This window comes from Manacus vitellinus, unplaced genomic scaffold (assembly GCF_001715985.3).
Source record: "Manacus vitellinus isolate BGI_N305 unplaced genomic scaffold, ASM171598v3 scaffold_20_pilon, whole genome shotgun sequence".
NCBI lineage: Eukaryota > Metazoa > Chordata > Aves > Passeriformes > Pipridae > Manacus > Manacus vitellinus.
In genome coordinates, this window is record NW_021939471.1 from 2375636 (window position 1) to 2389267 (window position 13632).

A 13632-nucleotide genomic window follows, 5' to 3' on the forward strand; every position below is an offset into this window, starting at 1 on the left:
ACAGAGGTCAGATATATACTGTTGCTTTATAATAAGGTCACTTCTTCATGGCACAATTTTATTTCTGCATTGTATATTATTCGTGTAGCCAAACCAATACAGACACAAAACACAAGGCCCATTTAGCCTGATGAGAAACAAGAGCAGAAACCTCTGTGATCGTGCTGTGTGTTGTTTTCCATTCTAATTCAATTCAAATTTCCCAATGTTTCTTGTCTTTCTACAGTAACCTATCATGTTTGGCCTAATCACTTCTTATTTTTTCTGCCTATAGTTTCAGTGAAAATAATTTAGTCCATTTTCCAAACAAAGAATTTTCTTATTTTAAATGTATTTGAAAATTCATTTTGCAAACAGTGGTAGCAAAGCAAAGGAACCCCCACAAAACATCAAACCAAAGCTTTTACTGAGATGTCCCTGCAAAGAATTTGGTTAGGACCTGACAAAACTCTATTCATGCTACCTTGTCCCATGCTACAAGTCCCTGCAGGTTTCTGCAAGAAACCTGCTTGCTTGCTCTGTAAGACTGGGTGCTGCACTGACAGTTCTTCAGATCTCAGCAGCAGAGGGAAGCACAAGGGCTGGGACACATCCAGTGAGACAGTAAGGACTGCCACTCCTCTATCCAAGAGGCAATCTCTGTAACCTCTCTGTGGCATTTCTCTGCTTGGCACAACCACTCTGCAATCATGAATATTACCCAAACCCATCTAACAAGCACAGCTGCTGAGAAACTTGGTCAACGAGTATCAATAGTCTCAAGATACTGCAAGTTTTTCGCTCACATTCCATTCTTTGTATAACAAACTACCAGAAACAACAGATTTCTGGCCTTATTCTATCCTGGGCACTCTCAACAGGATCCTCAAACTACTGGAGCCACAGAACAGATTTTAAATAGTGTTGTGTGAGAATTAGTTCTTTCATTCATGTCAAAGGGGTACTCCACATGTATCCCTCCCAAAGCTCCAGGCAGAGAAATGCTGTTGCAACAATAAAAGTGCTCTCAGCAAAGGTCTGGCTTCAGAATCAATTCAGTAGAGGCAAGTTCTCACACAGAACTGGGATTTCTCTATCAATCTGTCCCAAACAGATCACAGCTCTATCCAACCCACAGAGGCAGGATCAGAAACTGCTAGTTTTTCCAGTCTTGATTCATAAAAAATAAACCTGTTTCTTCAACTGCTCTGTTCTGATACAGCATCAGAAAGCTCCATACTAAAAGTCTCTCAAGAGTAGCATTTTTTACCCATCAAGTAACATAGCTTAGTTTGTACTCACGGATCTTATCTTCCCTCTTATTTTATACAGAGATCCTCTTCCCCTCCAGAACTATAATTATTCTAAAAAATGCAGGGCATATGGAACACTTTCCTCCAAGCAGTGGAACAGAGTACCATGAAAGCAATGAACATAAGCAGTTTATTAGAAGTGGTTTCCCTTCCCCAACAACTACTCAGAGCTGCTGTGAAATTCTATTGAAGTCATACTATGCCAGGGTCCAAAAGAGCTATGAAAGGATTTGCCTGCATTACAGAGGGTTTACTGTTAATTAGCTCTTGTAGACACACACAGCACATAGAACCAGATTTTTTTCTTTTGTTGAGGAAGTGATGATTTGTTGAGAGGATGTTCTTTTTTGATACGAAGCTAGCATTAGGATTGTAATTGGAGTTAACATCTACACATCATTCTGTTTAATCACTTGAATATGGTGAGCCTGGCTAATTAGTTTCTGTTAGTTAAAAGGGAAATGTGAATGAAATTTTCTTGGGGCATAAACAGGGACATCAGCTTACTCACACCAGTAACATCAAGGTCCTGGTTCTTTCCTATCATATCAACTAGGTGCTTCTGATCACATTTTTAGATTTACAATCTCTCATGCACTGGAAAACAGAAACTTCATTCCTCCTTTGATGACCTCTCCTCTCTGAGTATTAAGCTGAATGAGTCAGGGGAAGAATGAACTCACCTAAAATTCATACTTTAAGTAAAAACTGAGTCCACAGGCTCACTTCAATAACTGATTTAGCCAAACTTTCCTGGTGGACTTGGGAGAAAGGCAGTATAGGAGAATCACCTTTCCTGACTGCCTAGAGTATTTTCTTAACGAACAGCAAAGCATTATTTTTACAGATTTTGCATCTTCCTTTTAGGCAACCATTATCCCAATCTTGGAAGCAAGCATAATCCTCTTTTTGCTCTTTCTTTGAGAATATGCTGGAACACACTATTATAAGTTATTCCAACCTTAGAAACCACTGACTGCAGTTGTCAGAAGGTATCAAAAAGAGGAGTGTCACTGTAATAAAGGGGCAGGAAAAGAGGATGGATAACTCCTTTGGCATCCTAGAAAATTCCAGCCTTCACTAGCTTTGGTGATTTCTAGGAAATGGTGACATGAAAGGCGGAACCAAAAATGAAGCCTTGCAGCAACAATCTAGTGCCTACTCACTCCTCTCCCAAAAGGCAGAGAACAGGAAGCACTATGAGAAGCTAGGAAAGGTAGGACACAAGGCTCTTGCTTTCTCTCTGTTCCCTGGGCTGAGATGTTCAGCACAGCAGGGAAGGACAGAAAGGGACAGAAAGGAGGGCACAGAAGCAAGTGAAGTTAGTTATGTGCCACCTAAGGACTCCACCTTGCATGGGGAATTCTCTACTGGCAAGGCCTGTCCCATTCCTTCAGGCCTCTGCGTCACCTGAGCATCCCAAAAAGGTCAGGGAGAAAACCTGCTCAGCAAACTGCCTTGGTGAATCACACAAATTCCAGTCAGCCAACACCATGATAGGGATGTTATGAATTAAACACGGTATAAACATAGACAAAATGGCTCACAAATGTGAGGGAAGGCTTTCCCTGCTGTATGATTTGCCCACAGTAATTCAAAAGCTATAATGACAATAACCAGAATTTGCAACTAGCCACAAGCAGAAGGGACACTAATTTCTCCCAGGACTTCTAACTTAGTTACAGTTTGAATTTTTTCTGGCAGCTCAGAATACAATGAAAGCCTTCTTGAGGATAAACTAAACACACTGAAAATAAATATGGGTCCTCACAGCAGAAAAAAAAGGCACATGAGATCCAGCAAGTAACCTTACAGTCATTTGAAAAATCTTTCAGGTAGGCAGAGGAAAAGGGTTCAAATAGCCCAAATATGTGGCGTTGAGCTGAAACCAGGAAAAGACAGAGTTTATTGCATCCTTCTGGACAGAACTCTGTTGAACCTAAAGGTTTAGAAAAACCAAAAAACCTATGCAGAAAGACATACCTTGCCAAAAGCAACATTTTTTTCCCATAAAATTGAAGGGACGAAAGATAAGCAGAAAAACTGAAGTTTCACCAGTCATTTGGAAACAAGCCATGTGATGCACATCTGATTCATCTTTATTAAACACGACAGTAAGAATTCCTTTGCTATTCTACCAGACTCCTACAAAAGCCTTCAAGTCAATGGATCATGGCATAAACAATTTGCAAACTGCAAAACTGGAAAGAAAAGCAACACTGCTATAAAAATGGAAATAGGAAAAGATGAGGAATATCTTGTTGTTTGGGTTAAAGCCCTGCTCTCACTTTCAGCTGCCTGAATAGCAGAGAACTCCGCCCCCTTCAACTCGCTACTAATTCACAGCAATGCAACAAATTTAAGCCAAGGGATAAGGGGCAAAATAATTGTTAATTAATTTAAAGTCAATAAGTCTCAGGAGAACAAACAATTGTTTGTTAACAATTGTTAAAGGGTCACAAAGAAGGTTCTATCTAAAGTTAAATGCTTTTATTTTTCATTTACACTGATACCATAATAAAAAGTAACACTTTGCCAATGCAGTTTTGCCAGTTTTTAACCCAAACAAAATGAACCATTTTCACACACAAAAAAAGAGCATAATTTCATTAATCTAATATGGAGGTATGAAATTTCCTTCTTTGTCTTGAAAGTGAAAGAATACATACTGACATTTAAACACAGCACAGTAGTTTTCCTAAAATAAATTCAGCAAGGTTGGAACAAACAAAAAAAAGGCCATCAGATCTAAAGGAAACATTTGAGGGTCTTCCCCCTCAAACTGAATGGAGTAGGAAATTATTCAGCTGAGCAGAATAAAACAATTGCTTTAATTTCCACACACCCCCCCCTTTATACTTAGCTTTACTACCTTAACAGTGGATTCAAGGAGACAAAACCTGCAATTTACACAACACAAACCCCAAATTAAACACTGCCTGCTAAGACATAGCTTAAGCTTGGCACACCACTAAACACTTTCTTGGCTGCTGTATCATCATGTTGGAGGTTCCACTCCATTAATTCCACTTTGAAATACAGGACCCAATCTAACATCCACAGTGATTAACAGGAGCCTTCCCATCGAGTTCTCTGGGTGTTTGGCAGTACCTCCAGAGGTGTATTTACTGCTACCTGAACATTCTCAATGCAGAGGCAAGTTTTGGAGTTACACCACTTGAATTAAACTTGACTGGCTGTTGGGCTAATGGAGGAAGGTAGCAAGCAGCCTGCAGTGCTACAGGAGAGCTACACTACAGCCCACAAGTTGTTCTTCCTAGTAGAGAGCCCTCAATTTTCCCTCAAAAAGTGATTAAAAATCCAATTGATGAAATACATGGTATTTTTAAATTGGTTACCTAAGAACTTCATCCTTTGTAGTTTGGTAAGGTCCTTAAACTTAAGCAAATAACAAAACATTTTCTGTATTTGTGCTTTGAGTAGAGCTGATGAAACGGAGACTTTTAAAACTGATTTCTTGTTTTGGGCAAGCCTGTTCAAATGAGTGCACCTGAAAAGGAATCCCCACAGAAGTATCTCAAACTGGATATTCCAGATCAGAAAGATTAAAACAAAACATAGAAATACTGAAAAATGCGGTCATCTTTTGTTGCTTATTAATTGGTCCGTGAATTAAGTTGGAACTGATCCTGATTTAACAAACAAGTATATAATTTGATAGCATTTATAAAGTGCTGTTTTTCAAGTGGAAATATGTTCTCCCCCAACAGCTAGAAATAGGAATATTCACAACAGGTACACAACTAGGAAGGAAAGGCAATCTTAAAATCTTTTTAAAAAGACAAGAAAAAAACCCAAAGTAAAATCCATAATGAGGTGAATTTGTTTGAAATTATATATTTTTCGTCTAGTCTTAGCTCAGGACAGTAATCCCCAAGCCTGGAAATCATACTAACCAGTTTGAATTTAAAATTAAACAAACTCAGTGGCAATGAAGGGCTTTCACGAAAAAGAACGCAGAATACAACCTACATTAATTTGTTTTAATTGTCATTACTGAAAAATAAAATTGCTGCAAGGTTAAATTTTTTTTTTTTGACAGAAAATGAAAAAAAACCAAGTAATAGTGTTATGTGAATTAAGGCAGAAAATGGGTTTTGCTAAAACATTTACTTTTTTCAAGATAAGGTGTATGGAAGAAAAAGTTTCATTTGATTTTAAACTCTGTCTTAAACAAAAAACACCAACAGAAAACAAGTAAATTCTAAGAAAACTTAGAATTAGAATTTTGTTAGAATTACTTCTAACAAAATTTTACCTAGAAACAAATAAAAAAACTCCAACAAAAAAAAGGCATTTTCTAATCGGCCTAAAGGAGCAAAATACTTAATTTGCTTTCAAATGGAAAAGTAAATTTGGACGTGGAGAGGCGTATCTCACTTAAGGGCGAATTGCATTTGCCCTGCTTTTCTGGACAAACTGAATAGTATGACATTCCTGTGGCAAGAGGGGCAGGCCCCTGTGTACAGAGAATGGAAAGGTGGTGGATGTTACCTAGCGTGCTGTGGTAAAGTGGACTGTCGCGTCCATGGATAGTAAATGCAGTCATGACTAGCGGGACCTCTACACCTGCAGGCAATTACAGAACAGAAGACGTCATTTGCCATTCACAAGGACATGCACACCATGCGCCCTTGTCCACACATGGAGGATGGAGACACACAGGGAACGACTACTCAGCAAGTACCTATCCATCAGGCCGATGCAGTCCTCGAGATGCGGCCCTATGCACCTGCAGCAAATCCAAAGTGAAAACAGGGAGAGAAAGAGAGAAATCTGTTATTTACACGTCCAAGGAGCAGGAATCCCCTTTGTGTTCTTAATTATAGCTCTCACAAGAGACCCGAGTCCCCACCAAATTATAGCCTGTGACAAAACCAAGCTTGCAATAGGAACAATAATAGCAACAGCACTCCAAGGCGGGTCGTATCTTGGCTTAAACAACACTTAAGGCAGGTTTCACTTGCATCCGTGGGAGTCCTGACAACAGAGTTGCTTCTTCTGGATGTTTTTCTGAATCATCGAATCAGTGATTACTGCACAAAAGCTCTTCATTTGCAAGACGAGACTTCCAGGAGCACAGAGCTTGTTTTTCTTTCTGTAATTGATGCAATTGTTCATTTTGTTCTAAGCTGCTAGCCAGGGCAACTGCAGAAATATTTTGGAAGCTGACTATACTTTGACAGGGAAGCTCAAGGATCAACTTCCAACAACAAAAACCAGAGCAAAACGGTGTCTGCTGATTGAGGCATTTTATTCTGCTTTCCTTAGATGCTGCTAGAAGTCCTCCACCTGCACAAAGAGGTGCTCACCAGAGGCAGTGGAAATGCAGGGAACCACTATATGCAGCACCACTAAAACACAACTATGTTTTGTTTGAAAAACATGGGTATGTGTGGGTTTCCCTTGCCCTCATGAAAAGCAGGACTGAAGTGCTGTCCTAGGTCCCCTGCATTCAAAAAGCAAGTCAATAACACATTTACACAGCAGTTAGGATTCTCAGAGACCTCAGGTTTTAGAGTTAAAGACAACCTGATACCCTTCAGTGCTGCATGCCCAGCTAGGCCCTTGGCAGCCATGGGGAGTATCTAGCCCTTGGCATTTTAAGGAAACCAAACCACTTACTTCAACTCTTTAATAAGATTTCAGAGCTATTTCACTAACAGGCTCTTTGGCTGTACAGGAGCAAGTGATCTGACACGTCAGTAGACTGAAATTCACTTCTGTGGAGGCACTTTAAATTTAAGGTATGATCCCCAACTCTTTTAAAGTCTGCTGCTTTCAGACTGGCTTTGATGGAGGGATATCCATGTCAAAAATCTGAGGGAGTTCAAATATGCTCCCAGGAGATCTTTCCACTTCACCATCACTTGCCACTCATCAGTTTTTGCTGCATTTAAATTGCCTATCACTGACATTATAAAATAAAGTCAGTGAATTCAATTTCCCCTTACCTGCAGAGGGAGGGCAGACAGAGTGAACCCTGGCCCTTGTTTGTTTACTTGAGTTTTTATTTTTACATAAGAACTCTGACATGCAAACAGAAACTGTAAGGATTTCCTCAACAATTGTTTCCTCCAGCAACTGTGCAGACATAAAAAGCATTCATTAAATACCTGGATGACCAGATAATGTATAATCATAAGGGGATGATTTAAACACAGTTAAAAAACCTAACAGAGAGAACGCTTGATGTGACTTCTTTGAAATTTCAGCTGTCCTGGGCTTCAGGACTTCAGAATTCAGGACTGTCTGAATTCTAACCTGTCTCAGACATATCTGATCTCTCTTCCTTTCATGGCATTCTCAGCAATTTGCAGAAAACCAGTTCAGTAATGAAGGAGGCTGAAAAAAAGTTGTTCAGATCTTCCATTTACTAGCAGGTCAAGAAAAGCTGAGCTAAGACTCCTGCTATAAATAAAAAGAAAGGCATCTTCAAATTAAGGTCTGAGTGCCTGTTACTAGATCAGATAAGTGGCAGACTAACATCAAGAGCCTGTTGTCTTGAAGTCACTTCACAACTGCACATTTATTTGCTCTTGCTCTGGAGGACAGGACTTGAATCCCAGAAGAGAGAGCTGTTTGGACCTCACCCGGTCCAAGTTAAAGTACCATTGATTTTTATTTAAACTTGTAATCTTCTCCAGTGAATTTCCCATTTCCAAACAGAAAACTCTGTTCAGGTGCAATTTGCATCACTCCTAGTCATGCTGAGCAGCTTCCTTTCCTCCCTGACTGACTGTCCTGATTACATGCAGTGAAGTACAACACTGGGTGAGTCATGGCAATATCTATTAACAGGGTATTTTGCACCACCAAGCCATCCGTTATTTTTCCTCTGGAAGGAAATTCCTTGTTTTCAGGATTTTTGACACATATAAGTACATGTATGACACAAACATAAATCACACTGGTACCCCATTCTCTCCCAGGGTTTCTTCTGCTTGGAGTCTGGATGATATTTTCATTTCCAAGTTCGTTCTGTAAAATGAACTGGTTAACTGATACAAGCCAATTTATTTATGATATATTCAGTACCTTACAACAGTTCAATATAGCTTATACAGAAAATTACTCTTGGAGCTCATCCTAATTTTACAGATAATCAACCTCTGATAGAAAACAGTAAGTTAAAATGTCAAGTTTTGAAAACTGGAGTAACAACTGTTTTTTTCCTGAAACAATCCTTTTTTCCTCTGCCAAATATTGTCTTTCATCAACTTCCTTAAGACTGAAAGGTGAGGTCTTAGCTGTGCACAGATGTGGAGTAGCAAAGCCATTTCTAGTCAGACGAATTCTCAAAAATCTTTGTCATGGGAAATAAACAAAACTGATTTTAAATGGCATAAATGGATTTTCTCTGAGTAGGAGAAAACCTTAGTTGTGGTGGTCATCCAGCTGGAGGGCACTGAGTGGCCAGTGGCCTGGGAGGGGTGACCACAGTGGCCTAAGCCCTTAAATACAGGAGCACATGAGCACCATCTTGCCTTTTTTCTTGGGACCTGCCATTGCCATGTGAAGCCCCAGACTTCCATAAGGCTCTTTGGTGGTAGCTATTTAATTATTTTATTCTACTCTTTTACTTTACTCTTTCTCTCTTCTTCCCTCTCTCTCTCTTTACTCCTGTTTCTTCTCTTAATCTTTTCCTTTCTTTACTCTTTTGTATTCTTAATATTTTGGGTAACTTCAAATTCATGGGTTATATTTTACTAGGAGTTGGTGTGTGGTGGATACTTCAGTGAAACATTCTGTCTTGGTTGTATGTCACCCCTTTTAACCTTTTGCTAAAATGCCTATTTTCTCACTAAATTAAAAGAAATCTCTTGGGAAACATGGGTGGTGTTTTCTCCTTAAAGGACCTCAAGGTATTAAAGAACTAAAAGGCTTTGCAAAAATTCAAATTATTTTAGAGCCTTAAATAAAAGTAACACTCCCAGTAAAGCTTGAGGCTTTGGGATTGGGGTCTTACAATTGTTTCATCTGGATTTCATAATCTCTTCCTAAAAAATACACCTAAGCTTTAGGGGCAAAATAGTCTTTGTGCCTTCAAATCCCTTCAGGACCACACCCGTGCTGCTAAGGCTCCCATGGCTTCTCTGGTCTTGGTTTAGAAGGAAAAGAATTTTTTGGTGAAGAGCAATGCACTTCCTTCAAAAAGCTGTGTGACAAAATGCATTTGTATGATCAGGGGAGGTGTCCAGTGAGATCTCCCATTTGGTGTCCTGCCCAGCAAGGAAGCAGACTGTCACATGCTATTACATAATTAGTATTTTATTCCTGTGGAAGTGTTCCATTTTGGCTAGCCCTGCAAGAAGAGATGCCAAATGCTTTCCAACTCTCTTGAATCAAATAGGATAGGTGTCCCACATGTCTCAGATCTGCTCCAAACTGGCTTCAGTTTTCATGGGGATGCAAGGCCAAGAGCACAGTTGTTGCATCCAAGGAAGTCACTGTTTGACAGTTCTCTTGGTCAATGCAAGATCATTAACAGGGCTGGATAATGGCACACCCATTAACAGAAGCAGTCATTACACTTGAATAAGAGAGGAGAATGGTGCTATCAAAGCTAATCCTCCAGTCTGTAAAGCAATCCTCTGCAAGTGCCATGGTGGAATTATGGATCACAGGGAACAGAGGTGGGACAGAAGATATCTTCCTTGGTGACAACTGGTGGGGAGGAGGAGAAACAATGGATGAGAACAACCCATTTTGTCAGGCAGACTGACTCACAGACAGCAGCACCGAACAAATGAGATTAATATCACACTGGGAGCACTGCTCTGCAGCAGCTCAACACTTTTTGATGGGTATCCAAGCTGTACTGAGAGGGCACTGGCTTCATTCCAGTACTTGATCTGACAGCAAGGAGAACAGGTATAATAGATGAAGTAGAATTATGGTTTATCTCTACCTTTCAGTTGTGAGCCAAATATCCAGATGTGTTTCCATCACAACCTATTTCACTGAAGAATCATGACTGAGGGGAATTTAAATATTAATTTCTGAAGGAAGGATATGAAACTAGAGAATTCAGCATTGAAGGAGAAAACCAGAGAAATTAACTGATTTCCCTTTCCTCTGTGGGCATATTTAGCCCCTGATAATGTCGACAAGAGGATGGACAACCCATAAATCCCAAACATCTTAGACAGTCATTAACAGCTTCAATAACATTATCACATGCCCCAAAGTCTTTAGGAACACTAGAAAAGAATAGCCATGCTTACCCAGACTTGAGGGAAGAGGGTGTTGTTTTTATGAGGGGTAATAAAATACCTAGGAATAGACACATTTAACTCTTTAATAAAGAGGATGAGGATTTCTATGAGGAGTAATAGACTCATGGAAGAGGGATAGCTCCTCTTTTGGGAGATAACCACACCTTTGGCCCCTTTACTTGTTCTTTCTCTGGGGATTGGCACACAATGCTAAATGAAACCTATTCAGCAGGGGAAAATAAAAAAAAAGAGAAAGCTGGAAGTTCAATGATTAAATGACAACATAACTCAGCATTAAAGGACTTGTCACCAAGGCTTGCCAATGGATACTGGCAAGGTCAGCTACAACTGCCTAATGCCCTTGCTATTTGTTTATGAACTAGAATATCAGATTTTCAGCACAAGACTTAAAAGCCTCCCTTCTTGACCCTGTTCTATCCAGGGAGAGAAAAACAACCACTTACAAAATACGGGTACATCCAGAGAAGTTGGAAAGGCATGGAAAACATTCTCCTCTCTTCCTGGTCTAGGAGAACCACACTTGTGCCACAAACACTAGAAAAGGTTGGGTCAGTTAGAACTCCTCAGACATGAGGAGGGAATGGGGAGGTGTTGCTTCCCGGAAGCCAGCAGAGCTGCAAGGCCCTGTCTATGCTGGGCGGACAGTAAATGCATCATACTTAGCTGGGCTTGAAGGATTAGATCAGAACTGGCATTTCTTCCATCTGTGAAAGCCAGGACCAGAGCTCCTGAGGTGTGCTCATCTTCTCATATAATTCTCAAACTCTTCTTCCACAGTAGCAGTATTTTTCTTATTGCATAACTGATTTAAATGGTCTGAGGGGAGCGGAAGACAAATCTGTAACAGATCCTGGCTGTGTCTCTGAGATCCCCCTTTCATTTCCCTAATGGCTCTATTGTAATTAGATTTGCAAAACCAGCAAAAGGTCTCATTTTGAATGGCAACAGCTGTTGACATCAAGATTACATTGAATAATTTACTGGTTTAATTTTAGCTGCTAAACAATAAGAGCCTCTTGTCGAAGATTATTTCGCTGGCTGATGTTTTTTCTATTTTCCCCTGGCTGCCTCTCCCTTTCTTTGTATGCTGGACACTACCAACTGTCCCATGGAAAAGGCATTCACAACTTATGTGGTCGGTGCAAAATCGTAGGTGTGTATGTGACTACTTCTTTTGCTGCAGAGATTCTTAATTCTGACTTAGATAGATGGGCTGTGTAATTCCAAATGTAACAAATTATTCTGGGTACATAGACAAGATTTGAGAAATTCACGCTCCGACTCAGACTCCTGTACAAAGTCTGGTTTCAGACAAACCCTTTGCATCATTTCCTGTAGGAAAAAGAGAGAAGCAACACTTTTGTCTCACAGCAGTGCTGTTGGCTTATTCACTAATACCAAGGAGCAGAGATTCTGTCAACAAGGAAATAATAAAAATAAAGTCATTTTGCAGGCCCACATTAAGTGAAATAACAGCATTTGCTGCAAACCAGGGGTAACTACAAGGAAAGCTAAGGGCATTGCTGTGAACAGTTGTTCTGGTTCTCAAAAAGGGTGTAAGCTTTTCTGTGATAAGCTGCTGGGCATTCATGACTAGAACCTGAATGTCACGAGAGACCTGAAAATGAAGATTAAATTGCTGTTGCACACTGTTTTCAGGAGTGGACAAGTGCTTTACTAAGCCAAACTGTATGTAAACCATGGTGTGCTATGAACAGTAAATAGGATGGCTCACTGCACAGAATTTGCACTTACCCTTGGGTGCAGTTTGGATGACATGGATGGCACTCACGATCTTCATCAGCGTACTTGAAAATGAAGCTGTTTGCCCCCTGTAAGCCATCAGGACATTTTTCCACACAATTTGGACCATCCTTAAAATGGAAACACTTTGTGCAATGGTCAGGTCCCTGGAGAGAGGGGAAGAAAGAAAAGCAGTACATTCAAGTTACTGTCTCTTTACCTGTAGCACTAAAATTGCAGGTCCTAGACTGACAACGCACTCAGCAACAATTGTAATAGCATGTTTTCCCAAGGAACAGTGAATTACCTGTATGGTTCCAGTCTCTGATAAGGAACAACAGATGTATAAATTCCAGTGCTTTCCACCATTAACTTATTCTGCAGAGAGCAAGATTAAATTCCAGCTCCTAAATAGGTTTCTTAATATTATTGGTGTGCTTAACACAATGAACTTCATGCCCACTTTAACTCTGAGAAACTTCCTGCAACACTATTCAATAGAGAACCACTTTTGCAAAGCAACTGCAATAGCCTTTCCCCTACCTCTGCACTCCAGAACTATTTTCCACACTGCATCTTGCATGTGGCATCTAGTCACAGAAACACTGAAGAACTACAAGGTCTCCTTCTACATATGTAGACTAAATTGTTACAAACTGTGAACCAAGGCTCTTGGATAATGTAAAAGTAAAATATTAAAGCTGTTATGACAAGCATTGTATAACCAAATCCAGTGTTCAGGTTGAGCACTGGTCTAGGATTTTATGTCCATAAGCCTGCTACAAATCCAAATTTCCCTCATAGGTTGAACACTTGAAACATTAGCTTCTTGCTTTATGGATGTGTTGTACAAAACACAGTATTGTAACAGAAATGATGATGCCTTTTTTTTTCCATTTACTAAGTCACAAAAATAAGCAAATCAATTATGGGTTAAATTTTCTCAATGACCAAGAGCCTAAAACACAACTCTTTCCCAGGATCCTTGTGACTTGTAATCTTGGCAATTAACAGCAAACTAAAAGAAAGAGACAACTTCTATCTCACAAATGAGAAATAATCTTTGAAAGAAGATTTACTTGCCATTATAAAGGTGGGAAACACCGTTAACATACATTCAGGATGCATGATATACATTATCTATCAAAAGAACTTAAAGCCTAACCAAAGCATATTGTTCAAATTGAGACAAATTCCTACACTTAAAACTAAAAAAAAATGCTCAGCTGCAGCTGTAGTAGAACAGGACAGAACTGAGTATGAAGAACAAAAACAGGGATAAAAGAGGGCACTCAGATCAAACTGCATGCTTTCTGTCTGTAAAAATTTTGTGCATC

General features: G+C 39.7%; 1 protein-coding gene across 2 annotated transcripts in view; it reads right to left on the reverse strand.

Moving 5' to 3' along the window:
* The window catches only part of ERBB4 (erb-b2 receptor tyrosine kinase 4), a 370853-nt gene that overhangs the window by 133426 nt on the left and 223795 nt on the right, over positions 1-13632 (reverse strand). For both annotated transcript variants that reach the window (XM_018071745.3, XM_018071743.3), the window contains exons 14-15: positions 12308-12462; positions 5808-5882 (exon numbers count right to left, since the gene is read on the reverse strand). In XM_018071745.3, the coding sequence (XP_017927234.1) occupies positions 5808-5882; positions 12308-12462 (230 nt within the window). The remainder of the gene's footprint in view (positions 1-5807; positions 5883-12307; positions 12463-13632) is intronic.